General features: G+C 42.3%; 1 protein-coding gene across 1 annotated transcript in view; it reads right to left on the bottom strand.

The window, feature by feature from the left end:
• The window catches only part of LOC106613408 (gamma-aminobutyric acid receptor subunit gamma-3-like), a 225,088-nt gene that overhangs the window by 63,190 nt on the left and 134,079 nt on the right, over positions 1–27,819 (bottom strand). Inside the window, exon 6 of the mRNA XM_045688601.1 lies at positions 16,442–16,644. Within this exon, the coding sequence (XP_045544557.1) occupies positions 16,442–16,644 (203 nt within the window). The remainder of the gene's footprint in view (positions 1–16,441; positions 16,645–27,819) is intronic.

The following is a 27,819-nucleotide window of genomic DNA, read 5'->3' as shown; positions in this document are numbered from 1 at the left end:
GGGCTCTGACTAATACATAGTAATAGTAATGAAGGACGTAGGGCGGACAAGGCTCTGACTAATATATTGTATTAGTAATGAAGGAGGTAGGGCGGACCAGGCTCTAACTAATATATAGTATTAGTAATGAAGGAGGTAGGACGGACCAGGCTCTGACTAATATATAGTATTAGTAATGAAGTAGGCAGGGCGGACCGGGCTCTGACTAATATATAGTATTAGTAATGAAGGAGGTAGGGCGGACCAGGCTCTGACTAATATATAGTATTAGTAGTGAAGGAGGTAGGACGGACCAGGCTCTGACTAATATATAGTATTAGTAATGAAGTAGGCAGGGCGGACCGGGCTCTGACTAATATATAGTATTAGTAATGAAGGAGGTAGGGCGGACCAGGCTCTGACTAATATATAGTATTAGTAGTGAAGGAGGTAGGACGGAACAGGCTCTGACTAATATATAGAATTAGTAATGAAGGAGGTAGGGCAGAAAGGGCTCTGACTAATACATAGTATTAGTAATGAAGGAGGTAGGGCGGACTCTGACTAATATATAGTATTAGTAATGAAGGAGGTAGGGCGGACTCTGACTAATATATAGTATTAGTAATGAAAGAGGTAGGGCGGACCAGGCTCTGACTAATATATAGTATTAGTAATGAAGGAGGTAGGGCGGACCAGGCTCTGACTAATATATTGTATTAGTAATGAAGGAGGTAGGGCGGACCAGGCTCTGACTAATATATAGTATTAGTAATGAAGGAGGTAGAGCAGGCTCTGAGTAATATATAGTATTAGTAATGAAGGAGGTAGGGCGGACCAGGCTCTGACTAATATATAGTATTAGTAATGAAGGAGGTAGGGCGGACCGGGCTCTGACTAATATATATTGTATTAGTAATGAAGGAGGTAGGGCGGACCGGGCTCTGACTAATATATAGTATTAGTAATGAAAGAGGTAGGTTAAGGAGGTAGGGCGGACCAGCCTCTGACTAATATATAGTATTAGTAATGGAGGAGGTAGGGCGGACCAGGCTCTGACTAATATATAGTATTAGTAATGATGGAGGTAGGGCGGACCAGGCTCTGACTAATATATAGTATTAGTAATGAAGGAGGTAGGGCGGGCCAGGCTCTGACCAATATATAGTATTAGTAATGAAGGAGGTAGGGCGGACCGGGCTCTGACTAATATATATAGTATTAGTAATAAAGGAGGTAGGGCGGACCAGGCTCTGACTAATATATAGTAATAGTAATGAAGGAGGTGGGCGGACCGGGTTCTGACTAATATATAGTATTAGTAATGAAGGAGGTAGGGAGGACCGGGATCTGACTAATATATAGTATTAGTAATGAAGGAGGTAGGGCGGACTCTGACTAATATATAGTATTAGTAATGAAGGAGGTAGGGTAGAAAGGGCTCTGACTATTACATAGTATTAGTAATGAAGGAGGTAGGGCGGACCAGGCACTGACTAATTTATAGAATTAGTAATGAAGGAGGTAGGGAGGACCGGGCTCTGACTAATATATAGTATTAGTAATGAAGGAGGTAGGGCGGACCGGGCTCTGACTAATATATAGTATTAGTAATGAAGGAGGTAGGGCGGACCAGGCTCTGACTAATATATAGTATTAGTAATGAAGGAGTTAGGGAGGACCGGGCTCTGACTAATATATAGTATTAGTAATGAAGGAGGTAGGGCGGACCGGGCTCTGACTAATATAGAGTATTAGTAATGAACGAGGTAGGGCAGACTCTGACTAATATATAGTATTAGTAATGAAGGAGGTAGGGCGGACCGGGCTCTGACTAATACATAGTAATAGTAATGAAGGAGGTAGGGCGGACAAGGCTCTGACTAATATATAGTATTAGTAATGAAGGAGGTAGGGCGGACCAGGCTCTGACTAATATATTGTATCAGTAATGAAGGAGGTAGGGCGGACCAGTCTCTGACTAATATATAGTATTAGTAATGAAGGAGGTAGAGCGGGCTCTGACTAATATATATTATTAGTAATGAAGGAGGTAGGGCGGACCGGCTCTGACTAATATATAGTATTAGTAATGAAGGAGGTAGGGCGGACCGGGCTCTGACTAATATATAGTATTAGTAATGAAGTAGGCAGGGCGGACCGGGCTCTGACTAATATATAGTATTAGTAATGAAGGAGGTAGGGCGGACCAGGCTCTGACTAATATATAGGATTAGTAGTGAAGGAGGTAGGACGGAACAGGCTCTGACTAATATATAGTATTAGTAATGAAGGAGGTAGGGAGGACCGGGCTCTGACTAATATATAGTATTAGTAATGAAGGAGGTAGGGCGGACCGGGCTCTGACTAATATAGAGTATTAGTAATGAAGGAGGTAGGGCAGACTCTGACTAATATATAGTATTAGTAATGAAGGAGGTAGGGCGGACCGGGCTCTGACTAATACATGGTAATAGTAATGAAGGAGGTAGGGCGGACAAGGCTCTGACTAATATATAGTATTAGTAATGAAGGAGGTAGGGAGGACCGGGATCTGACTAATATATAGTATTAGTAATGAAGGAGGTAGGGTAGAAAGGGCTCTGACTATTACATAGTATTAGTAATGAAGGAGGTAGGGCGGACCAGGCACTGACTAATTTATAGAATTAGTAATGAAGGAGGTAGGGAGGACCGGGCTCTGACTAATATATAGTATTAGTAATGAAGGAGGTAGGGCGGACCGGGCTCTGACTAATATATAGTATTAGTAATGAAGGAGGTAGGGCGGACCAGGCTCTGACTAATATATAGTATTAGTAATGAAGGAGGTAGGGCGGACCGGGCTCTGACTAATACATGGTAATAGTAATGAAGGAGGTAGGGCGGACAAGGCTCTGACTAATATATAGTATTAGTAATGAAGGAGGTAGGGAGGACCGGGATCTGACTAATATATAGTATTAGTAATGAAGGAGGTAGGGTAGAAAGGGCTCTGACTATTACATAGTATTAGTAATGAAGGAGGTAGGGCGGACCAGGCACTGACTAATTTATAGAATTAGTAATGAAGGAGGTAGGGAGGACCGGGCTCTGACTAATATATAGTATTAGTAATGAAGGAGGTAGGGCGGACCGGGCTCTGACTAATATATAGTATTAGTAATGAAGGAGGTAGGGCGGACCAGGCTCTGACTAATATATAGTATTAGTAATGAAGGAGTTAGGGAGGACCGGGCTCTGACTAATATATAGTATTAGTAATGAAGGAGGTAGGGCGGACCGGGCTCTGACTAATATAGAGTATTAGTAATGAACGAGGTAGGGCAGACTCTGACTAATATATAGTATTAGTAATGAAGGAGGTAGGGCGGACCGGGCTCTGACTAATACATAGTAATAGTAATGAAGGAGGTAGGGCGGACAAGGCTCTGACTAATATATAGTATTAGTAATGAAGGAGGTAGGGCGGACCAGGCTCTGACTAATATATTGTATCAGTAATGAAGGAGGTAGGGCGGACCAGTCTCTGACTAATATATAGTATTAGTAATGAAGGAGGTAGAGCGGGCTCTGACTAATATATATTATTAGTAATGAAGGAGGTAGGGCGGACCGGCTCTGACTAATATATAGTATTAGTAATGAAGGAGGTAGGGCGGACCGGGCTCTGACTAATATATAGTATTAGTAATGAAGTAGGCAGGGCGGACCGGGCTCTGACTAATATATAGTATTAGTAATGAAGGAGGTAGGGCGGACCAGGCTCTGACTAATATATAGTATTAGTAGTGAAGGAGGTAGGACGGAACAGGCTCTGACTAATATATAGTATTAGTAATGAAGGAGGTAGGGAGGACCGGGCTCTGACTAATATATAGTATTAGTAATGAAGGAGGTAGGGCGGACCGGGCTCTGACTAATATAGAGTATTAGTAATGAAGGAGGTAGGGCAGACTCTGACTAATATATAGTATTAGTAATGAAGGAGGTAGGGCGGACCGGGCTCTGACTAATACATAGTAATAGTAATGAAGGAGGTAGGGCGGACAAGGCTCTGACTAACATATAGTATTAGTAATGAAGGAGGTAGGGCGGACCAGGCTCTGACTAATATATTGTATTAGTAATGAAGGAGGTAGGGCGGACCAGTCTCTGACTAATATATAGTATTAGTAATGAAGGAGGTAGAGCGGGCTCTGACTAATATATAGTATTAGTATTGAAGGAGGTAGGGCGGACAGGCTCTGACTAATATATAGTATTAGTAATGAAGGAGGTAGGGCGGACCGGGCTCTGACTAATACATAGTAATAGTAATGAAGGACGTAGGGCGGACAAGGCTCTGACTAATATATTGTATTAGTAATGAAGGAGGTAGGGCGGACCAGGCTCTAACTAATATATAGTATTAGTAATGAAGGAGGTAGGACGGACCAGGCTCTGACTAATATATAGTATTAGTAATGAAGTAGGCAGGGCGGACCGGGCTCTGACTAATATATAGTATTAGTAATGAAGGAGGTAGGGCGGACCAGGCTCTGACTAATATATAGTATTAGTAGTGAAGGAGGTAGGACGGAACAGGCTCTGACTAATATATAGAATTAGTAATGAAGGAGGTAGGGCGGAACAGGCTCTGACTAATATATTGTATTAGTAATGAAGGAGGTAGGGCGGACCAAGCTCTGACTAATATATAGTATTAGTAATGAAGGAGCTAGAGCGGGCTCTGACTAATATATAGTATTAGTAATGAAGGAGGTAGGGCGGACCGGGCTCTGACTAATATATAGTATTAGTAATGAAGGAGGTAGGGCGGACCGGGCTCTGACTAATATATAGTATTAGTAATGAAGGAGGTAGGGCGGACAGGGCTCTGACTAATATATAGAATTAGTAATGAAGGAGGTAGGGCGGAACAGGCTCTGACTAATATATTGTATTAGTAATGAAGGAGGTAGGGCGGACCAGGCTCTGACTAATATATAGTATTAGTAATGAAGGAACTAGAGCGGGCTCTGACTAATATATAGTATTAGTAATGAAGGAGGTAGGGCGGACAAGGCTCTGACTAATATATTGTATTAGTAATGAAGGAGGTAGGGCGGACCAGGCTCTAACTAATATATAGTATTAGTAATGAAGGAGGTAGGACGGACCAGGCTCTGACTAATATATAGTATTAGTAATGAAGGAGGTAGGACGGACCAGGCTCTGACTAATATATAGTATTAGTAATGAAGGAGGTAGGGCGGACCGGGCTCTGACTAATACATAGTAATAGTAATGAAGGAGGTAGGGCGGACAAGGCTCTGACTAATATATTGTATTAGTAATGAAGGAGGTAGGGCGGACCAGGCTCTAACTAATATATAGTATTAGTAATGAAGGAGGTAGGACGGACCAGGCTCTGACTAATATATAGTATTAGTAATGAAGTAGGCAGGGCGGACCGGGCTCTGACTAATATATAGTATTAGTAATGAAGGAGGTAGGGCGGACCAGGCTCTGACTAATATATAGTATTAGTAATGAAGGAGGTAGGGCGGACCAAGCTCTGACTAATATATAGTATTAGTAATGAAGGAGCTGGAGCGGGCTCTGACTAATATATAGTATTAGTAATGAAGTAGGCAGGGCGGACCGGGCTCTGACTAATATATAGTATTAGTAATGAAGGAGGTAGGGCGGACCAGGCTCTGACTAATATATAGTATTAGTAATGAAGTAGGCAGGGCGGACCGGGCTCTGACTAATATATAGTATTAGTAATGAAGGAGGTAGGACGGACAAGGCTCTGACTAATATATAGTATTAGTAATGAAGTAGGCAGGGCGGACCGGGCTCTGACTAATATATAGTATTAGTAATGAAGGAGGTAGGGCGGACCAGGCTCTGACTAATATATAGTATTAGTAATGAAGGAGGTAGGGCGGACAAGGCTCTGACTAATATATGGTATTAGTAATGAAGGAGGTAGGGCGGACCGGGCTCTGACTAATACATAGTAATAGTAATGAAGGAGGTAGGGCGGACAAGGCTCTGACTAATATATAGTATTAGTAATGAAGGAGGTAGGGCGGACCAGGCTCTGACTAATATATTGTATCAGTAATGAAGGAGGTAGGGCGGACCAGTCTCTGACTAATATATAGTATTAGTAATGAAGGAGGTAGAGCGGGCTCTGACTAATATATATTATTAGTAATGAAGGAGGTAGGGCGGACCGGCTCTGACTAATATATAGTATTAGTAATGAAGGAGGTAGGGCGGACCGGGCTCTGACTAATATATAGTATTAGTAATGAAGTAGGCAGGGCGGACCGGGCTCTGACTAATATATAGTATTAGTAATGAAGGAGGTAGGGCGGACCAGGCTCTGACTAATATATAGTATTAGTAGTGAAGGAGGTAGGACGGAACAGGCTCTGACTAATATATAGTATTAGTAATGAAGGAGGTAGGGAGGACCGGGCTCTGACTAATATATAGTATTAGTAATGAAGGAGGTAGGGCGGACCGGGCTCTGACTAATATAGAGTATTAGTAATGAAGGAGGTAGGGCAGACTCTGACTAATATATAGTATTAGTAATGAAGGAGGTAGGGCGGACCGGGCTCTGACTAATACATAGTAATAGTAATGAAGGAGGTAGGGCGGACAAGGCTCTGACTAATATATAGTATTAGTAATGAAGGAGGTAGGGCGGACCAGGCTCTGACTAATATATTGTATTAGTAATGAAGGAGGTAGGGCGGACCAGTCTCTGACTAATATATAGTATTAGTAATGAAGGAGGTAGAGCGGGCTCTGACTAATATATAGTATTAGTATTGAAGGAGGTAGGGCGGACAGGCTCTGACTAATATATAGTATTAGTAATGAAGGAGGTAGGGCGGACCGGGCTCTGACTAATACATAGTAATAGTAATGAAGGACGTAGGGCGGACAAGGCTCTGACTAATATATTGTATTAGTAATGAAGGAGGTAGGGCGGACCAGGCTCTAACTAATATATAGTATTAGTAATGAAGGAGGTAGGACGGACCAGGCTCTGACTAATATATAGTATTAGTAATGAAGTAGGCAGGGCGGACCGGGCTCTGACTAATATATAGTATTAGTAATGAAGGAGGTAGGGCGGACCAGGCTCTGACTAATATATAGTATTAGTAGTGAAGGAGGTAGGACGGAACAGGCTCTGACTAATATATAGAATTAGTAATGAAGGAGGTAGGGCGGAACAGGCTCTGACTAATATATTGTATTAGTAATGAAGGAGGTAGGGCGGACCAAGCTCTGACTAATATATAGTATTAGTAATGAAGGAGCTAGAGCGGGCTCTGACTAATATATAGTATTAGTAATGAAGGAGGTAGGGCGGACCGGGCTCTGACTAATATATAGTATTAGTAATGAAGGAGGTAGGGCGGACCGGGCTCTGACTAATATATAGTATTAGTAATGAAGGAGGTAGGGCGGACAGGGCTCTGACTAATATATAGAATTAGTAATGAAGGAGGTAGGGCGGAACAGGCTCTGACTAATATATTGTATTAGTAATGAAGGAGGTAGGGCGGACCAGGCTCTGACTAATATATAGTATTAGTAATGAAGGAACTAGAGCGGGCTCTGACTAATATATAGTATTAGTAATGAAGGAGGTAGGGCGGACAAGGCTCTGACTAATATATTGTATTAGTAATGAAGGAGGTAGGGCGGACCAGGCTCTAACTAATATATAGTATTAGTAATGAAGGAGGTAGGACGGACCAGGCTCTGACTAATATATAGTATTAGTAATGAAGGAGGTAGGACGGACCAGGCTCTGACTAATATATAGTATTAGTAATGAAGGAGGTAGGGCGGACCGGGCTCTGACTAATACATAGTAATAGTAATGAAGGAGGTAGGGCGGACAAGGCTCTGACTAATATATTGTATTAGTAATGAAGGAGGTAGGGCGGACCAGGCTCTAACTAATATATAGTATTAGTAATGAAGGAGGTAGGACGGACCAGGCTCTGACTAATATATAGTATTAGTAATGAAGTAGGCAGGGCGGACCGGGCTCTGACTAATATATAGTATTAGTAATGAAGGAGGTAGGGCGGACCAGGCTCTGACTAATATATAGTATTAGTAATGAAGGAGGTAGGGCGGACCAAGCTCTGACTAATATATAGTATTAGTAATGAAGGAGCTGGAGCGGGCTCTGACTAATATATAGTATTAGTAATGAAGTAGGCAGGGCGGACCGGGCTCTGACTAATATATAGTATTAGTAATGAAGGAGGTAGGGCGGACCAGGCTCTGACTAATATATAGTATTAGTAATGAAGTAGGCAGGGCGGACCGGGCTCTGACTAATATATAGTATTAGTAATGAAGGAGGTAGGACGGACAAGGCTCTGACTAATATATAGTATTAGTAATGAAGTAGGCAGGGCGGACCGGGCTCTGACTAATATATAGTATTAGTAATGAAGGAGGTAGGGCGGACCAGGCTCTGACTAATATATAGTATTAGTAATGAAGGAGGTAGGGCGGACAAGGCTCTGACTAATATATGGTATTAGTAATGAAGGAGGTAGGGCGGACCGGGCTCTGACTAATACATAGTAATAGTAATGAAGGAGGTAGGGCGGACAAGGCTCTGACTAATATATAGTATTAGTAATGAAGGAGGTAGGGCGGACCAGGCTCTGACTAATATATTGTATCAGTAATGAAGGAGGTAGGGCGGACCAGTCTCTGACTAATATATAGTATTAGTAATGAAGGAGGTAGAGCGGGCTCTGACTAATATATATTATTAGTAATGAAGGATGTAGGGCGGACCGGCTCTGACTAATATATAGTATTAGTAATGAAGGAGGTAGGGCGGACCGGGCTCTGACTAATATATAGTATTAGTAATGAAGTAGGCAGGGCGGACCGGGCTCTGACTAATATATAGTATTAGTAATGAAGGAGGTAGGGCGGACCAGGCTCTGACTAATATATAGTATTAGTAGTGAAGGAGGTAGGACGGAACAGGCTCTGACTAATATATAGTATTAGTAATGAAGGAGGTAGGGAGGACCGGGCTCTGACTAATATATAGTATTAGTAATGAAGGAGGTAGGGCGGACCGGGCTCTGACTAATATAGAGTATTAGTAATGAAGGAGGTAGGGCAGACTCTGACTAATATATAGTATTAGTAATGAAGGAGGTAGGGCGGACCGGGCTCTGACTAATACATAGTAATAGTAATGAAGGAGGTAGGGCGGACAAGGCTCTGACTAATATATAGTATTAGTAATGAAGGAGGTAGGGCGGACCAGGCTCTGACTAATATATTGTATTAGTAATGAAGGAGGTAGGGCGGACCAGTCTCTGACTAATATATAGTATTAGTAATGAAGGAGGTAGAGCGGGCTCTGACTAATATATAGTATTAGTATTGAAGGAGGTAGGGCGGACAGGCTCTGACTAATATATAGTATTAGTAATGAAGGAGGTAGGGCGGACCGGGCTCTGACTAATACATAGTAATAGTAATGAAGGACGTAGGGCGGACAAGGCTCTGACTAATATATTGTATTAGTAATGAAGGAGGTAGGGCGGACCAGGCTCTAACTAATATATAGTATTAGTAATGAAGGAGGTAGGACGGACCAGGCTCTGACTAATATATAGTATTAGTAATGAAGTAGGCAGGGCGGACCGGGCTCTGACTAATATATAGTATTAGTAATGAAGGAGGTAGGGCGGACCAGGCTCTGACTAATATATAGTATTAGTAGTGAAGGAGGTAGGACGGAACAGGCTCTGACTAATATATAGAATTAGTAATGAAGGAGGTAGGGCGGAACATGCTCTGACTAATATATTGTATTAGTAATGAAGGAGGTAGGGCGGACCAAGCTCTGACTAATATATAGTATTAGTAATGAAGGAGCTAGAGCGGGCTCTGACTAATATATAGTATTAGTAATGAAGGAGGTAGGGCGGACCGGGCTCTGACTAATATATAGTATTAGTAATGAAGGAGGTAGGGCGGACCGGGCTCTGACTAATATATAGTATTAGTAATGAAGGAGGTAGGGCGGACAGGGCTCTGACTAATATATAGAATTAGTAATGAAGGAGGTAGGGCGGAACAGGCTCTGACTAATATATTGTATTAGTAATGAAGGAGGTAGGGCGGACCAGGCTCTGACTAATATATAGTATTAGTAATGAAGGAACTAGAGCGGGCTCTGACTAATATATAGTATTAGTAATGAAGGAGGTAGGGCGGACAAGGCTCTGACTAATATATTGTATTAGTAATGAAGGAGGTAGGGCGGACCAGGCTCTAACTAATATATAGTATTAGTAATGAAGGAGGTAGGACGGACCAGGCTCTGACTAATATATAGTATTAGTAATGAAGGAGGTAGGACGGACCAGGCTCTGACTAATATATAGTATTAGTAATGAAGGAGGTAGGGCGGACCGGGCTCTGACTAATACATAGTAATAGTAATGAAGGAGGTAGGGCGGACAAGGCTCTGACTAATATATTGTATTAGTAATGAAGGAGGTAGGGCGGACCAGGCTCTAACTAATATATAGTATTAGTAATGAAGGAGGTAGGACGGACCAGGCTCTGACTAATATATAGTATTAGTAATGAAGTAGGCAGGGCGGACCGGGCTCTGACTAATATATAGTATTAGTAATGAAGGAGGTAGGGCGGACCAGGCTCTGACTAATATATAGTATTAGTAATGAAGGAGGTAGGGCGGACCAAGCTCTGACTAATATATAGTATTAGTAATGAAGGAGCTAGAGCGGGCTCTGACTAATATATAGTATTAGTAATGAAGTAGGCAGGGCGGACCGGGCTCTGACTAATATATAGTATTAGTAATGAAGGAGGTAGGGCGGACCAGGCTCTGACTAATATATAGTATTAGTAATGAAGTAGGCAGGGCGGACCGGGCTCTGACTAATATATAGTATTAGTAATGAAGGAGGTAGGACGGACAAGGCTCTGACTAGTATATAGTATTAGTAATGAAGTAGGCAGGGCGGACCGGGCTCTGACTAATATATAGTATTAGTAATGAAGGAGGTAGGGCGGACCAGGCTCTGACTAATATATAGTATTAGTAATGAAGGAGGTAGGGCGGACCAAGCTCTGACTAATATATAGTATTAGTAATGAAGGAGCTAGAGCGGGCTCTGACTAATATATAGTATTAGTAATGAAGGAGGTAGGGCGGACCGGGCTCTGACTAATATATAGTATTAGTAATGAAGGAGGTAGGGCGGAACAGGCTCTGACTAATATATTGTATTAGTAATGAAGGAGGTAGGGCGGACCAAGCTCTGACTAATATATAGTATTAGTAATGAAGGAGCTAGAGCGGGCTCTGACTAATATATAGTATTAGTAATGAAGGAGGTAGGGCGGACCGGGCTCTGACTAATATATAGTATTAGTAATGAAGGAGGTAGGGCGGACCGGGCTCTGACTAATATATAGTATTAGTAATGAAGGAGGTAGGGCGGACAGGGCTCTGACTAATATATAGAATTAGTAATGAAGGAGGTAGGGCGGAACAGGCTCTGACTAATATATTGTATTAGTAATGAAGGAGGTAGGGCGGACCAGGCTCTGACTAATATATAGTATTAGTAATGAAGGAGCTAGAGCGGGCTCTGACTAATATATAGTATTAGTAATGAAGGAGGTATGGCGGACCAGGCTCTGACTAATATATAGTATTAGTAATGAAGGAGGTAGGGCGGACAGGGCTCTGACTAATATATAGTATTAGTAATGAAGGAGGTAGGACGGACAGGGCTCTAACTAATATATAGTATTAGTAATGAAGGAGGTTGTGCAGAATGGGCTCTGACTAATATATAGTATTAGTAATGAAGAAGGTGGGGTGGGCTCTGACTAATATATAGTATTAGTAATGAAGGAGGTAGGGCGGGCCAGGCTCTGACCAATACATAGCATTAGTAATGAAGGAGGTAGGGCGGACCGGGCTCTGACTAATATATAGTATTAGTAATGAAGGAGGTAGGCCGGACCGGGCTTTGACTAATATATGGTTTTAGTAATGAAGGAGGTAGGGCGGACGCTGACTAATATATAGTATTAGTAATGATGGAGGTAGGGTGGACCAGTCTCTGACTAATATATAGTATTAGTAATGAAGGAGGTAGGGAGGACCAGGCTCTGACTAATATACAGTATTAGTAATGAAGGAGGTATTGCGGACCAGGCTCTGACTAATATATAGTATTAGTAATGAAGGAGGTAGGGAGGACCGTGCTCTGACTAATATATAGTATTACTAATGAAGGACGTAGGGCAGACAAGGCTCTAACTAATATATAGTATTAGTAATGAAGGAGGTAGGGCGGACCAGCCTCTGACTAATATATAGTATTAGTAATGAAGGAGGTAGGGCGGACCAGGCTCTGACTAATATATAGTATTAGTAATGAAGGAGGTAGGGCAGAATGGGCTCTGACTAATATATGGTATTAGTAATGAAGAAGGTGGGGCAGGCTCTGACTAATATATAGTATTAGTAATGAAGAGGTAGGGCGGGCCAGCCTCTGACCAATATATAGTATTATTAATGAAGGAGGTAGGACGGACCAGGCTCTGACTAATATATAGTATTAGTAATGAAGGAGGTAGGGAGGACCGGGCTCTGACCAATATATAGTATTAGTAATGAAGGAGGTAGGACGGACCATGCTCTGACTAATATATAGTATTAGTAATGAAGGAGGTAGGGAGGACCGGGCTCTGACTAATATATAGTATTAGTAATGAAGGAGGTAGGGCGGGCTCTGACTAATATATAGTATTAGTAATGAAGGAGGTAGGGCGGACCAGACTCTGACTAATATATAGTATTAGTAATGAAGGAGGTAGGGCTGACCAGGCTCTGACTAATATATAGTATTAGTAATGAAGGAGGTAATGCGGACCAGACTCTGACTAATATATAGAATTAGTAATGAAGGAGTTAGGGCGGACCAGGCTCTGACTAATATATAGTATTAGTAATGAAGTAGGCAGGGCGGACCGGGCTCTGACTAATATATAGTATTAGTAATGAAGGAGGTAGGGCGGACCGGGCTCTGACTAATATATAGTATTAGTAATGAAGGAGGTAGGGCGGACCGGGCTCTGACTAATATATAGTTTTAGTAATGACGGAGGTAGGGCGGACCGGGCTCTGACTAATATATAGTATTAGTAATGAAGGAGGTAGGGCGCACCGGGCTCTGACTAATATATAGTATTAGTAATGAAGGAGGTAGGGCGGACCAGCCTCTGACTAATATATAGTATTAGTAATGAAGGAGGTAGGGCGGACCAGGCTCTGACTAATATATAGTATTAGTAATGAAGGAGGTAGGGCAGAATGGGCTCTGACTAATATATAGTATTAGTAATGAAGAAGGTGGGGCAGGCTCTGACTAATATATAGTATTAGTAATGAAGAGGTAGGGCGGGCCAGCCTCTGACCAATATATAGTATTATTAATGAAGGAGGTAGGACGGACCAGGCTCTGACTAATATATAGTATTAGTAATGAAGGAGGTAGGGAGGACCGGGCTCTGACCAATATATAGTATTAGTAATGAAGGAGGTAGGACGGACCATGCTCTGACTAATATATAGTATTAGTAATGAAGGAGGTAGGGAGGACCGGGCTCTGACTAATATATAGTATTAGTAATGAAGGAGGTAGGGCGGGCTCTGACTAATATATAGTATTAGTAATGAAGGAGGTAGGTCGGACCAGACTCTGACTAATATATAGTATTAGTAATGAAGGAGGTAGGGCTGACCAGGCTCTGACTAATATATAGTATTAGTAATGAAGGAGGTAATGCGGACCAGACTCTGACTAATATATAGAATTAGTAATGAAGGAGGTAGGGCGGACCAGGCTCTGACTAATATATAGTATTAGTAATGAAGTAGGCAGGGCGGACCGGGCTCTGACTAATATATAGTATTAGTAATGAAGGAGGTAGGGCGGACCGGGCTCTGACTAATATATAGTATTAGTAATGAAGGAGGTAGGGCGGACCGGGCTCTGACTAATATATAGTTTTAGTAATGACGGAGGTAGGGCGGACCGGGCTCTGACTAATATATAGTATTAGTAATGAAGGAGGTAGGGCGCACCGGGCTCTGACTAATATATAGTATTAGTAATGAAGGAGGTAGGGCGGACCTGCCTCTGACTAATATATAGTATTAGTAATGAAGGAGGTAGGGCGGACCAGGCTCTGACTAATATATAGTATTAGTAATGAAGGAGGTAGGGCAGAATGGGCTCTGACTAATATATATTATTAGTAATGAAGAAGGTGGGGCAGGCTCTGACTAATATATAGTATTAGTAATGAAGAGGTAGGGCGGGCCAGCCTCTGACCAATATATAGTATTATTAATGAAGGAGGTAGGACGGACCATGCTCTGACTAATATATAGTATTAGTAATGAAGGAGGTAGGGAGGACCGGGCTCTGACTAATATATAGTATTAGTAATGAAGGAGGTTAGTGCGGGCTCTGACTAATATATAGTATTAGTAATGAAGGAGGTAGGGCTGACCAGGCTCTGACTAATATATAGTATTAGTAATGAAGGAGGTAATGCGGACCAGACTCTGACTAATATATAGAATTAGTAATGAAGGAGGTAGGACGGACCAGGCTCTGACTAATATATAGTATTAGTAATGAAGTAGGCAGGGCGGACCGGGCTCTGACTAATATATAGTATTAGTAATGAAGGAGGCAGGGCGGACCGGGCTCTGACTAATATATAGTATTAGTAATGAAGGAGGTAGGGCGGACCGGGCTCCGACTAATATATAGTATTAGTAATGAAGGAGGTAGGGCGGACCGGGCTCTGACTAATATATAGTTTTAGTAATGACGGAGGTAGGGCGGACCGGGCTCTGACTAATATATAGTATTAGTAATGAAGGAGGTAGGGCGCACCGGGCTCTGACTAATATATAGTATTAGTAATGAAGGAGGTAGGGCGGACCAGGCTCTGACTAATATATAGTATTAGTAATGAAGGAGGTATTGCGGACCAGGCTCTGACTAAAATATAGTATTAGTAATGAAGGAGGTCAGGTGGACCGGGCTCTGACTAATATATAGTATTAGTAATGAAGGAGGTAGGGCGGACCGGGCTCTGACTAATATATAGTATTAGTAATGAAGGAGGTAGGGCGGACCGGGCTCTGACTAATATATAGTTTTAGTAATGACGGAGGTAGGGCGGACCGGGCTCTGACTAATATATAGTATTAGTAATGAAGGAGGTAGGGCGGACCGGGCTCTGACTAATATATAGTATTAGTAATGAAGGAGGTAGGGCGGACCGGGCTCTGACTAATATATAGTTTTAGTAATGACGGAGGTAGGGCGGACCGGGCTCTGACTAATATATAGTATTAGTAATGAAGGAGGTAGGGCGGACCGGGCTCTGACTAATATATAGTTTTAGTAATGACGGAGGTAGGGCGGACCGGGCTCTGACTAATATATAGTATTAGTAATGAAGGAGGTAGGGCGCACCGGGCTCTGACTAGTATATAGTATTAGTAATGAAGGAGTTAGGGCGGACCGGGCTCTGACTAATATATAGTTTTAGTAATGACGGAGGTAGGGCGGACCGGGCTCTGACTAATATATAGTATTAGTAATGAAGGAGGTAGGGCGCACCGGGCTCTGACTAATATATAGTATTAGTAATGTAGGAGGTAGAGCGGACCGGGCTCTGACTAATATATAGTATTAGTAATGAAGGAGGTAGGGCGGAACAGGCTCTGACTAGTATATAGTATTGGTAATGAAGGAGTTAGGGCGGACCAGGCTCTGACTAATACCGTTGTTATATTACTAATACATCAGTATACTGTAACTTATCAGGGGCAGAACTGTACGTTGGACACAATTAACCATACATTAATGTAAGCAAAGGTTTTCACTGCAGTCAAAAATATATTCCTGGGTCTAGGGCTGTATCTTACCATTCTCTGGGCCTTCCTGGGGTTGTTTCCTATATCTAAACATTATCTGGGCCTTCCTTGGTCTGGGGCTCAATCTTATCATTCTTTGCGTCTTCCTGGGTCTAGGACTCTATCATACCATTCTCTGGGTGTTTCTGGGTCTGGGGCTGTATCTTACCATTCTCTGGGTCTTTCTGGGTCTGGGGCTCTATCTTACCATTATCTGGGTGTTCCGTGGTCTGGGGCTCTATCTTACCATTCTCTGGGTGTTCCGTGGTCTGGGTCTTGGGCTGTATCATACCATTTTCTGGGTCTCGGGCTCTATCTTACCATTCTCTGGGTGTTCCGTGGTCTGGGTCTGTATCTTACCATTCTCTGGGTCTTTCTGGGTCTTGGGCTCTATCTTACCATTCTCTGGGTGTTCCGTGGTCTGGGTCTTGGGCTGGCACCGTATGAATAGTAGTTGAGTGTGGCGTACTCCATTAATGCAGCGAACACAAACAGGAAACACACGGTGACGAAGAGGTCCATGGCCGTCACATAGGAAACCCTGGGAAGTGACGTCCTTGCCACTGTGCTCAGAGTGGTCATGGTCAACACCGTGGTTATGCCTGGAAAGGAAAGAGATGTTTCAGTTCTGTTTCTGTTTTCTGTACTGTAAATTCGACACCAACTTTCTCCACAGCCTTGCAGTACAGTGTCTTTCAGTACAGTATCTTTCAGTACAGTATATTACCAGTACAGTATCTTACCAGTACACTATCTTTCAGTACAGTATATTACCAGTACAGTATCCTACCAGTACAGTATCTTACCAGTACACTATCTTTCAGTACAGTATCTTACCAGTACACTATCTTTCAGTACAGTATCTTACCAGTACAGTATCTTTCAGTACACTATCTTTCAGTACAGTATATTTCAGTACAGTATCTTACCAGTACACTATCTTTCAGTACAGTATCTTACCAGTACAGTATCTTACCAATTTGTAAGTCGCTCTGGATAAAAGCGTCTGCTAAATGACTTAAATGTAAATGTAAATGTTACCAGTAAAGTATCTTACCAGTACAGTATCTTTCAGTACAGTATATTACCAGTACACAATCTTACCAGTACACAATCTTACCAGTACACTATCTTTCAGTACAGTATCTTACCAGTACAGTATCTTACCAGTACAGTATCTTACCAGTACACTATCTTTCAGTACAGTATCTTACCAGTACAGTATCTTACCAGTACACTATCTTTCAGTACAGTATCTTACCAGTACACTATCTTTCAGTACAGTATCTTACCAGTACAGTATCTTTCAGTACACTATCTTTCAGTACAGTATATTTCAGTACAGTATCTTACCAGTACACTATCTTTCAGTACAGTATCTTACCAGTACAGTATCTTACCAATTTGTAAGTCGCTCTGGATAAAAGCGTCTGCTAAATGACTTAAATGTAAATGTAAATGTTACCAGTAAAGTATCTTACCAGTACAGTATCTTTCAGTACAGTATATTACCAGTACACAATCTTACCAGTACACAATCTTACCAGTACACTATCTTTCAGTACAGTATCTTACCAGTACAGTATCTTACCAGTACAGTATCTTACCAGTACACTATCTTTCAGTACAGTATCTTACCAGTACAGTATCTTACCAGTACACTATCTTTCAGTACAGTATCTTACCAGTACACTATCTTTCAGTACAGTATCTTACCAGTACAGTATCTTTCAGTACACTATCTTTCAGTACAGTATATTTCAGTACAGTATCTTACCAGTACACTATCTTTCAGTACAGTATCTTACCAGTACAGTATCTTACCAATTTGTAAGTCGCTCTGGATAAAAGCGTCTGCTAAATGACTTAAATGTAAATGTAAATGTTACCAGTAAAGTATCTTACCAGTACAGTATCTTTCAGTACAGTATATTACCAGTACACAATCTTACCAGTACACAATCTTACCAGTACACTATCTTTCAGTACAGTATCTTACCAGTACAGTATCTTACCAGTACAGTATCTTACCAGTACACTATCTTTCAGTACAGTATCTTACCAGTACAGTATCTTACCAGTACACTATCTTTCAGTACAGTATATTACCAGTACAGTATCTTACCAGTACAGTATCTTACCAGTACACTATCTTTCAGTACAGTATCTTACCAGTACAGTATCTTACCAGTACACTATCTTTCAGTACAGTATCTTACCAGTACAGTATCTTACCAGTACACTATCTTTCAGTACAGTATATTACCAGTACAGTATCTTACCAGTACAGTATCTTACCAGTACACCATCTTACCAGTACACTATCTTTCAGTACAGTATCTTACCAGTACAGTATCTTACCAGTACACTATCTTTCAGTACAGTATATTACCAGTACAGTATATTACCAGTACAGTATATTATCAGTACACCATCTTTCAGTACACTATCTTTCAGTACACTATCTTTCAGTACATTATCTTATCTGTCCAGACACATTGGGCTGTTTTTTCAGCTGCCGTTTAAGCTAGAGCAGCTGCCGTTAAGCTAGAGCAAACACACGCTCGTTTAAAGCCGGTGAGCTTCTATTTACAAACCTTAGTACCAGGATCGATAATTTACCTATCTTACATGAGCTTGCTTGCTCTGAGGTGGGAGAGAGGGGTGGCACTATCTGATGTGTGTCCCTGAAAACGTGTGCCAACGTACCAGTTTCAGTATGTGCTGGTAGGGATATTTAAGACCAGTTGACAGCTGGTCTTAACGGTTAGGTGATTGTCACGCCCTGATCTGAGAGAGCCTTTTTTTATGTCTCTATTTAGGTTTGGTCAGGGTGTGATTTGGGTGGGTATTCTATGTCCTTTTTTTTCTATGCTTTCTATTTCTTTGTTTTTGGCCTGGTATGGCTCTCAATCAGGGACAGCTGTACGTCGTTGTCGCTGATTGGGAGTCATACTTAGGCAGCCCTGTTTTCCTTTGGGGTTTTGTGGGTAGTTATTTTCTGTTTTGTACATTTTGTAACCTGACAGAACTGTTGGCGGTCGTTCATTTGGTTGTTTTGTTTGAAGTGTTTCTTATTATTAAATCTTTAATATGAACACTCACCACGCTGTGCTTTGGTCCCCTTCTTCTACAGACGAACGGACGTTACGGTGACGGCATGGATTTTGACAGCAGAAGCACAGACTATCCAGCTATGACACGCAGCGCCCGTAAACCTTGTATTTGTAAACATACAAAATGACATTTGTTTTTCCCTATTTTGTTTCATTTGATTAAAAACCTTAATTGAGGAAGGGAGGCTATACTAAGGTAGTTTGTTTTTGTCATGCCCAATCCTTTCGCCAATAGTCAAAACTACCGATAATCCTATTAAAAGTGTGTCAGCAGAAAAACAGTGAGCAGACATCCTCTTTTTATCTATAGGCTATTACATTATTTTATACAGCTCCGTCATTTATTGTGGATTAAAAACCCCTCTATGCTATACGGAACGAGAGATAAGATACTTCACTCTTATTTAGAAATATTTATTTTCCGGTAACAATTTCTAGTTTTCTGTTTTGTTTGATTAATACCTCTTAAGGATCCGTCTCTTTTTTTTTTCTTACAATTTTTCGCTTAGCTCAGGACCTGAAGCAAGGATATTCATATTCTTGGTATCATTTGAAAGGAAACACTTTGTAATTTGTGGAAATGTGAAAAGAATGTAGGAGAATAACACAATAGATCTGGTAACAGATAATACAAAGACAAAAAAAAACGTTATTTTATATTTTTTTGTACCATCTTCTTTGAAATGCAAAAGAAAGGCCATAATGTATTATTCCAGCCCAGCTGCAATTCAGATTTTGGCCAATAGATGGCAGCAGTGTATGTGCAAAGTTTTAGACTGATCCAATGAACCATTGCATTTATGCCAAAATGTGCCTAATTTGTTTATTAATAACTTTTCATGTTCAAAATTGTGCACTCTCCTCAAACAATAGCATGGTATTCATTCACTGTAATAGCTACTGTAAATTGAACAGTGCAGTTAGATTAACAAGAATGTAAGCTTTCTGCCCATATCAGATATGTCTATGTCCTGGGAAATGTTCCTGTTTCTTACAACCTCATGCTAATCGCATTAGCCTACGTTAGCTCAACCGTCTCGTGGAAGGGACACCGATCCAGAAGTAAAAAAAAAAATAAAAAAAAAAACCTTACCCAACTTTAACAAAAACTGGTTCAATAGCAATGTGTCTGCTGTCTTCCTTATTGTGGCCATGCTTCAGCCAAGGAGCCTATCCATAACAGGTTTCTAAATGGGGTTACTGGTGAGGCGTTTGCATTATTCTCAGTACACACCTGCAATTCATACTCCATTTAGCTTATATCCATCCCCCCCATTTCTAAAGAGCTCCTCTGGTCCTGTTACCTTAAAAACTTGCTCTTCCAAACACAGGCTATTGAAATGATTCAGTCTTATAACACCATATCAACAGTAGTGCTAGGACATATCTGTCTTATTGACTTTTGTGCATCACACACACACACACACACACACACACACACACACACACACACACACACACAATACAATCCCCTTGGAGGCTAGTATTTTATATTAGAGGAGAAGCGATGCGTAAAGGCTTATAACTCGTTGAAGTCAATTACAACAACTTTGATTGTCAACACTCCAAAACATATCAAGTAAAAAATGCGTTACCATTGCTATCAGTCGTTACTGTAGTCCTACGCTATTTAATATAGTATATATCCACAATGGACCAGGGCCTGGAATATTCCGTGCCCACAGACAAATCGGAGTTGATGACAACGCAAAGACCATCAATCACCTTTCGCGCCAATGCCAAGCCGTAATAACAGCTGTGAAAATAGCTTAAATATTGCTGACACAACCCCAGATGTATATAGCACTACGACCAGCGATAGGTTTGTAAAAACAGAGCCCATTATGTTATTGACAGGGAAAAAGACACCATCACTCTCTTCATCTCTCACACCTTCCCTCCCTAGACTGTTTCCTGCATATAAAACTCTCTCTCTCCATCTCTCACACCTTCCCTCCCCAGACTGTTTCCTGCATATAAAACTCTCTCTCTCCATCTCTCACACCTTCCCTCCCCAGACTGTTTCCTGCATATAAAACTCTCTCTCTCCATCTCTCACACCTTCCCTCCCTAGACTGTTTCCTGCATTTAAAACTCTCTCTCCATCTCTCACACCTTCTCTCCCTAGACTGCTTCCTGCATATAAAACTCTCTCTATCCATCTCCCACACCTTCCCTCTCCAGACTGTTTCCTGCATTTAAAACTCTATCTCTCCATCTCTCACACCTTCTCTCCCTAGACTGTTTCCTGCATATAAAACTCTCTCTCTCCATCTCCCAGACCTTCCCTTCCTAGACTGTTTCCTGCATATAAAACTCTCTCTCTCCATCTCTCACACCTTCCCTCTCCAGACTGTTTCCTGCATATAAAACTCTCTCTCTCCATCTCTCACACCTTCTCTCCCTAGACTGTTTCCTGCATATAAAACTCTCTCTCTCTCCATCTCTCACACCTTCCATCCCCAGACTGTTCTCATATATTCCTTCATATATAAAAAACTGCTAATTTACAATCTCTACCTCCCACACACTCTTTTCTCTCTCTCTCTCGTGATCTCCCTCTCTCTCCCCATCTCCCTCTCTCTCTCCCCATCTCCCTCTCTCTCTCCCCATCTCTCTCTCTCCATCTCCCTCTCCCTCCCCATATCCCTCTCTCTCTCTCCGTCTCCCTCTCTCTCCCCATCTCCCTCCCCATCTCCCTCTCTCTCTCCCCATCTCCCTCCCCATCTCCCCATCGCTCCCCATCTCCCTCTCTCTCCCCATCTCCCTCTCTCTCCCCATCTCCCTCTCTATCCCCCATCTCCCTCTCTCTCCCCATCTCCCTCTCTCTCCCCATCTCCCCCATCTACCCCCCTCTCCCCATCTCCCTCTCTCTCTCCCCATCTCCCTCTCTCTCCCCATCTCCCTCTCTCTCTCCCCCTCCCCATCTCCCTCTCTCTCCCCATCTCCCTCTCTCTCTCTCCCCATCTCTCTCTCTCTCTCCCCATCTCCCTCTCTCTCTCCCCATCTCCCTCTCCCCATCCCCATCTCCCTCTCTCTCTCCCCATCTCCCTCTCTCTCTCCCCATCTCCCTCTCGCTCCCCATTTATCCCTCTTGCGCCCTTTCTTTCTCTCCGTCTCTCTCTTTTCCCCTCTCTCTCTCTTTCCCTCTCTCTATACCTCCCTCTCTTTCTCACTCCCTCTCTCTCTCTACATATCTCTATTTCTCTCTTCATCTCTCTCTTTCTCTCCTCTCTCTCTTCTCATATATCTCAATTCAAATGGCTTTATTGGCATGGGAAACATAGGTTACTTTACCAAAGCAAGTAAAATAGATAAACAAAAGTGAAATAAACAATAAAATAATAATAATTAACGGTAAACATTACACTCACAAAAGTTCCAAAAGAATAAAGACATAAAATGTCATAATATGTCTATATATGCAGTGTTGTGACGATGTGCAAATAGTTAAAGTAGAAAAGGGAAAATAAATAAACATAAATATAGGTTGTATTTATGGTGGTGTTTGTTCTTCACTGGTTGACCTTTTCTTGTGGCATCAGGTTACACATGTTGCTGCTGTGATGGCACCCTGTGGTATTTCACCCCAATATAACACATCCTAGATCTGAATGAATGAAATAATCTTATTAAATACTTTTATCTTTACATAGTTGAATGTGCTGACAACAAAATCACACAAAAATAATCAATGGAAATCCAATTTATCAACCCATGGAGGTCTGGATTTGGAGTCACACTCAAAATTAAAGTGGAAAACCATACTACAGGCTGATCCAACTTTGATGTAATGTCCTTAAAACAAGTCAAAATGAGGCTCAGTAGTGTGTGTGGCCTCCACGTGCCTGTATGACCTCCCTACAACGCCTGGGCATGCTCCTGATGAGGTGGCGGATGGTCTCCTGAGGGATCTCCTCCCAGACCTGGACTAAAGCATCCGCCAACTCCTGGACAGTCTGTGGTGTAACGTGGCGTTGGTGGATGGAATGAGACATGATGTCCCAGATGTGCTCAATTGGATTCAGGTCTGGGGAACGGGTGGGCCAGTCCATAGCATCAATGCCTTCCTCTTGCAGGAACTGCTGACACACTCCAGCCACATGAGGTCTAGCATTGTCTTGCATTAGGAGGAACCCAGGGCCAACCGCACCAGCATATGGTCTCACAAGGGGTCTGAGGATCTCATCTCGGTACCTAATGGCAGTCAGGCTACCTCTGGCGAGCACATGGAGGGCTGTGCAGCCCCCCAAAGAAATGCCACCCCACACCATGACTGACCCACCGCCAAACCGGTCATGCTGGAGGATGTTGCAGGCAGCAGAACGTTCTCCACGGCATTTCCAGACTCTGTTATGTCTGTCACGTGCTCAGTGTGAACCTGCTTTCATCTGTGAAGAGCACAGGGCGCCAGTGGCGAATTTGCCAATCTTGGTGTTCTCTGGCAAATGCCAAACATCCTGCACGGTGTTGGGCTGTAAGCACAACCCCCACCTGTGGACGTCGGGCCCTCATACCACCCTCATGGAGTCTGTTTCTGACCGTTTGAGCAGACACATGCACATTTGTGGCCTGCTGGAGGTCATTTTGCAGGGCTCTGGCAGTGCTCCTCCTTGCACAAAGGCGGAGGTAGCGGTCCTGCTGCTGGGTTGTTGCCCTCCTACGGCCTCCTCCACGTCTCCTGATGTACTGGCCTGTCTCCTGGTAGCGCCTCCATGCTCTGAACACTACGCTGACAGACACAGCAAACCTTCTTGCCACAGCTTGCATTGATGTGCCATCCTGGATGAGCTGCACTACCTGAGCCACTTGTGTGGGTTGTAGACTCCGTCTCATGTTACCACTACAGTGAAAGCACCGTCAGCATTCAAAAGTGACCAAAACATCAGCCAGGAAGCATAGGAACTGAGAAGTGGTCTGTGGTTACCACCTGCAGAACCACTCCTTTATTGGGGGTGTCTTGCTAATTGCCTATAATTTCCACCTGTTGTCTATTCCATTTGCACAACAGCATGTGAAATGTATTGTCAATCAGTGTTGCTTCCTAAGTGGACAGTTTGATTTCACAGAAGTGTGATTGACTTGGAGTTACATTGTGTTGTTTAAGTGTTCCCTTTATTTTTTTGAGCAGTATATATATGGGTTTCTTTGTGGGTCCGTGTAATCTGAGGGAAATATGTGTCTCTAATATTGTCATGCATTTGTCAGGAGGTTATGAAGTGCAGTTCAGTTTCCACCTCATTTTGTGGGCGGTGTTGCACATAGCCTGTCTTCTCTTGAGAGTCAGGTCTGCCTACGTTGGCCTTTCTCAATAGCAAGGCTATGCTCACTGAGTCTGAACATATAGTCAAAGCTTTCTTTAATATTGGGTCACTGTGTACTCTCTGTTTAGGGCCAAATAGCATTTTAGTTTGCTCTGTTTTTTGGTAAATTCTTTACAATGTGTCAAGTAATTATCTTATTGTTTTCTCATGACTTGGTTGGGTTTAATTGTGTTGCTGTTCTGGGGCTCTGTGGGGTCTGTTTGTATTTGTGAACAGAGGACCAGCTTGCTTAGGGGACTCTTCTCCAGGTTCATCTCTCTGTAGATGATGGCTTTGTTATGGAAGGTTTGGGAATCACTTCATTTTAGGTGGTTGTAGAATTTAACGTCTCTTTTCTGGATTTTGATAATTAGCGGGTATCGGCCTAATTCTGCTCTGCATGCATTATTTGGTGTTTTACGTTGTAAACTGAGGATATTATTTCCAAAATTCTGCATGCAGTCTCAATTTGGCTTTTGTCCCATTTTGTGAATTCTTGGTTGGTGAGTGGACCCCAGACCTCACAACCATGAAGGGTATTGAGTTCTATAACTGATTCAAGTATTTTTAGCCAGATCCTAATTGGTATGTCGAATTTTATGTTTGTTTTGATGGCATAGAAGGCCCTTCTTGCCTTGTCTCTCAGATCGTTCACAGCTTTGTGGAAGTTACCTGTGGTGCTGGCTGATGTTTAGGACGAGGTATTTATAGATTTTTTTGTGTGCTCTAGGGCAACTGTGTCTAGATGGAATTTGTTTTTGTGGTCCTGGCAACTGGATTATTTTAGGAAAACCATTATTTTGGTCTTACTGAGATTTACTGTCAGGGCCCAGGTCTGTCAGGGCCCAGGTCTGTCAGGGCCCAGGTCTGTCAGGTCCCAGGTCTGTCAGGGCCCAGGTGTGTCAGGGCCCAGGTGTGTCAGGTCCCAGGTCAGACAGAATCTGTGCAGAAGATCTAGGTGCTGCTATAGGCCCTCCTTGGTTGGGGACAGAAGCACCAGATCATCAGTAGACATTTGACTTCAGATTCTAGTAAGGTGAGGCCGGATGCTGCAGACTGTTCTAGTGCCCTCGCCAAATCGTTGATATACACTACCGTTCAAAAGTTTGGGGTCACTTACAAATGTCCTTGTTTTTGAAAGAAAAGCACATTTTTTTTGTCCATTAAAATAACATCAAATTGATCAGAAATACAGTGTAGACATTGTTCATGTTGTAAATTACTATTGTAGCTGGAAACGGCTGATTTTTAATGGAATATCTACATAGGCGTACAGAGGCCCATTATCAGCAACCCTCACTTCTGTGTTCCAATGGCACGTTGTGTTAGCTAATCCAAGTTTTTCAATTTAAATTGATTGATCATTAGAAAACCCTTTTGCAATTATGTTAGCACAGCTGAAAACTGTTGTTCTGATTAAAGAAGCAATAAAACTGGCCTTCTTTAGACTAGTTGAGTATCTGGAGCATCAGCATTTGTGGGTTCGATTACAGGCTCAAAATGGCCAGAAACAAAGAACTTTCTTCTGAAACTCGTCAGTCTATTATTGTTCTGAGAAGAAGACCTGCACATCTTACCTCATTTGCACACACTGTATATAGACTTTTTATGTTGTATTATTGACTGTATGTTTGTTTTACTCCATGTGTAACTCTGTTGTTGTTGTATGTATGTGTCGAACTGCTTTGCTTTATTCTTGGTCAGGTCGTAGTTGTAAATGAGAACTTGTTCTCAACTTGCCTACCTGGTTAAATAAAAGTGTAATAAACAAATAAATAACTAAAAATATCCTGTAGACTACATGTGTTATTGTTGATGTTTGATGGCAGACTGTAATACCCTTGGAACCACATGTAGAGGACGAGTTAGTTATCAAAAATATCTGATGGGAACTGGAACTATGCAAAAGATGAAATCAGGGAATAATTAGCACTATATATTTTGCTTATTGTAAACCCGAGCACGTTTGTAACAGGCAGGCAGACACACTCAATGTCGCAACATTGCAGATCGATTACTAGCTAGTTTACTTTATAAAAATATGTTAGACTACCGTAGTCTACCTACAGTAGCTAGTCTACTCTGTAAATGTATTTATTTAAAAATGTCATCTTTAACGAGGCATGTCAGTTAAGAACTAATTCTTATTTACAAATGACGGCCTAACCCGGATAACACTGGGCCAATCACGCGCCACCCTATGGGACTCCCAATCACGGCCGGGTTGTGATACACACTGGATTCGAAACCAGGGTGTCTGTAGTGACGTCTCAAGCACTGAGATGCAGTGCCTTAGACTGCTGCGCCACTATATATATGTATAGGCTTCCCTGTGGCTCAGTTGGTAGAGCATGGTGTGTGCAACGCCAGGGTTGTGGGTTTGATTCAGTACAAAAAAATAATAATAATAAATAAAATGCATGAAATGTATGCATTCACTACTGTAAGTCGCTCTGGATAAGTGTCTGCTAAATGACTAAAATGTAAATGTATGAGTTTAAGATATGTGAAGTAGCCATAAACTGATCATAACCCAAATGTTATAATGTTTGTATGTGTGGCTCAAGACTTGATGGGCTATTATTGCATTCAATGTATAGCCAGTACTGTGTCACAACTCCCATCGGAGGTGGCTCCCCCTCCTGTTCGGGTGGCGCTCGGCGGTTGTCGTCACCGGCCTACTAGCTGCCACTGATTCCCTTTTGTTTCCCCCATTTCTGTTTATTGTTTGCACCTGTTTTGTGTTGGGCTGATTAGCTGGGCTATGTTAGCCAGTAGGCCCGCTTGCTCTGTATGCGTGATTGTTTCTCTGATTGTATTGCTTGTGTACACGCTGTTGGTACCGGACGTGCTACCTGTCCCAGACCTGCTGTTTTCAACTCTCTAGAGACAGCAGGAGCGGTAGAGATACTCTCAAAGATCGGCTATGAAAAAGCCAACTGACACTTACTCTTGTGTTACTGACTTGTTGCACCCTCGACAACTACTATGATTATTATTATTTGACCATGCTGGTCATTTATGAACATTTGAACATCTTGGCCATGTGCTGTTATAATCTCCACCCGGCACAGCCAGAAGAGGACTGGCCACCCCTCATAGCCTGGTTCCTCTCTAGGTTTCTTCCTAGGTTTTTGGCCTTTCTAGGGAGTTTTTTCTAGCCACCGTGCTTCTACACCTGCATTGCTTGCTGTTTGGGGTTTTAGGCTGGGTTTCTGTACAGCACTTTGAGATATCAGCTGATGTAAGAAGGGCTATATAAATACATTTGATTTGATTGGATTTGGTATTTTGCGCTAGTGCGTGTTTTTGCGCCGACTGTGTTTGTCCCCCTGTGTTTGGGGCACTTTGTTTTGTG

The sequence above is a fragment of the Salmo salar genome, chromosome 10, assembly GCF_965601325.2.
Source record: "Salmo salar chromosome 10, fSalSal1, whole genome shotgun sequence".
Classification (NCBI taxonomy): Eukaryota; Metazoa; Chordata; class Actinopteri; order Salmoniformes; family Salmonidae; genus Salmo; species Salmo salar.
This window is presented reverse-complemented; position numbering and strand designations above follow the sequence as displayed.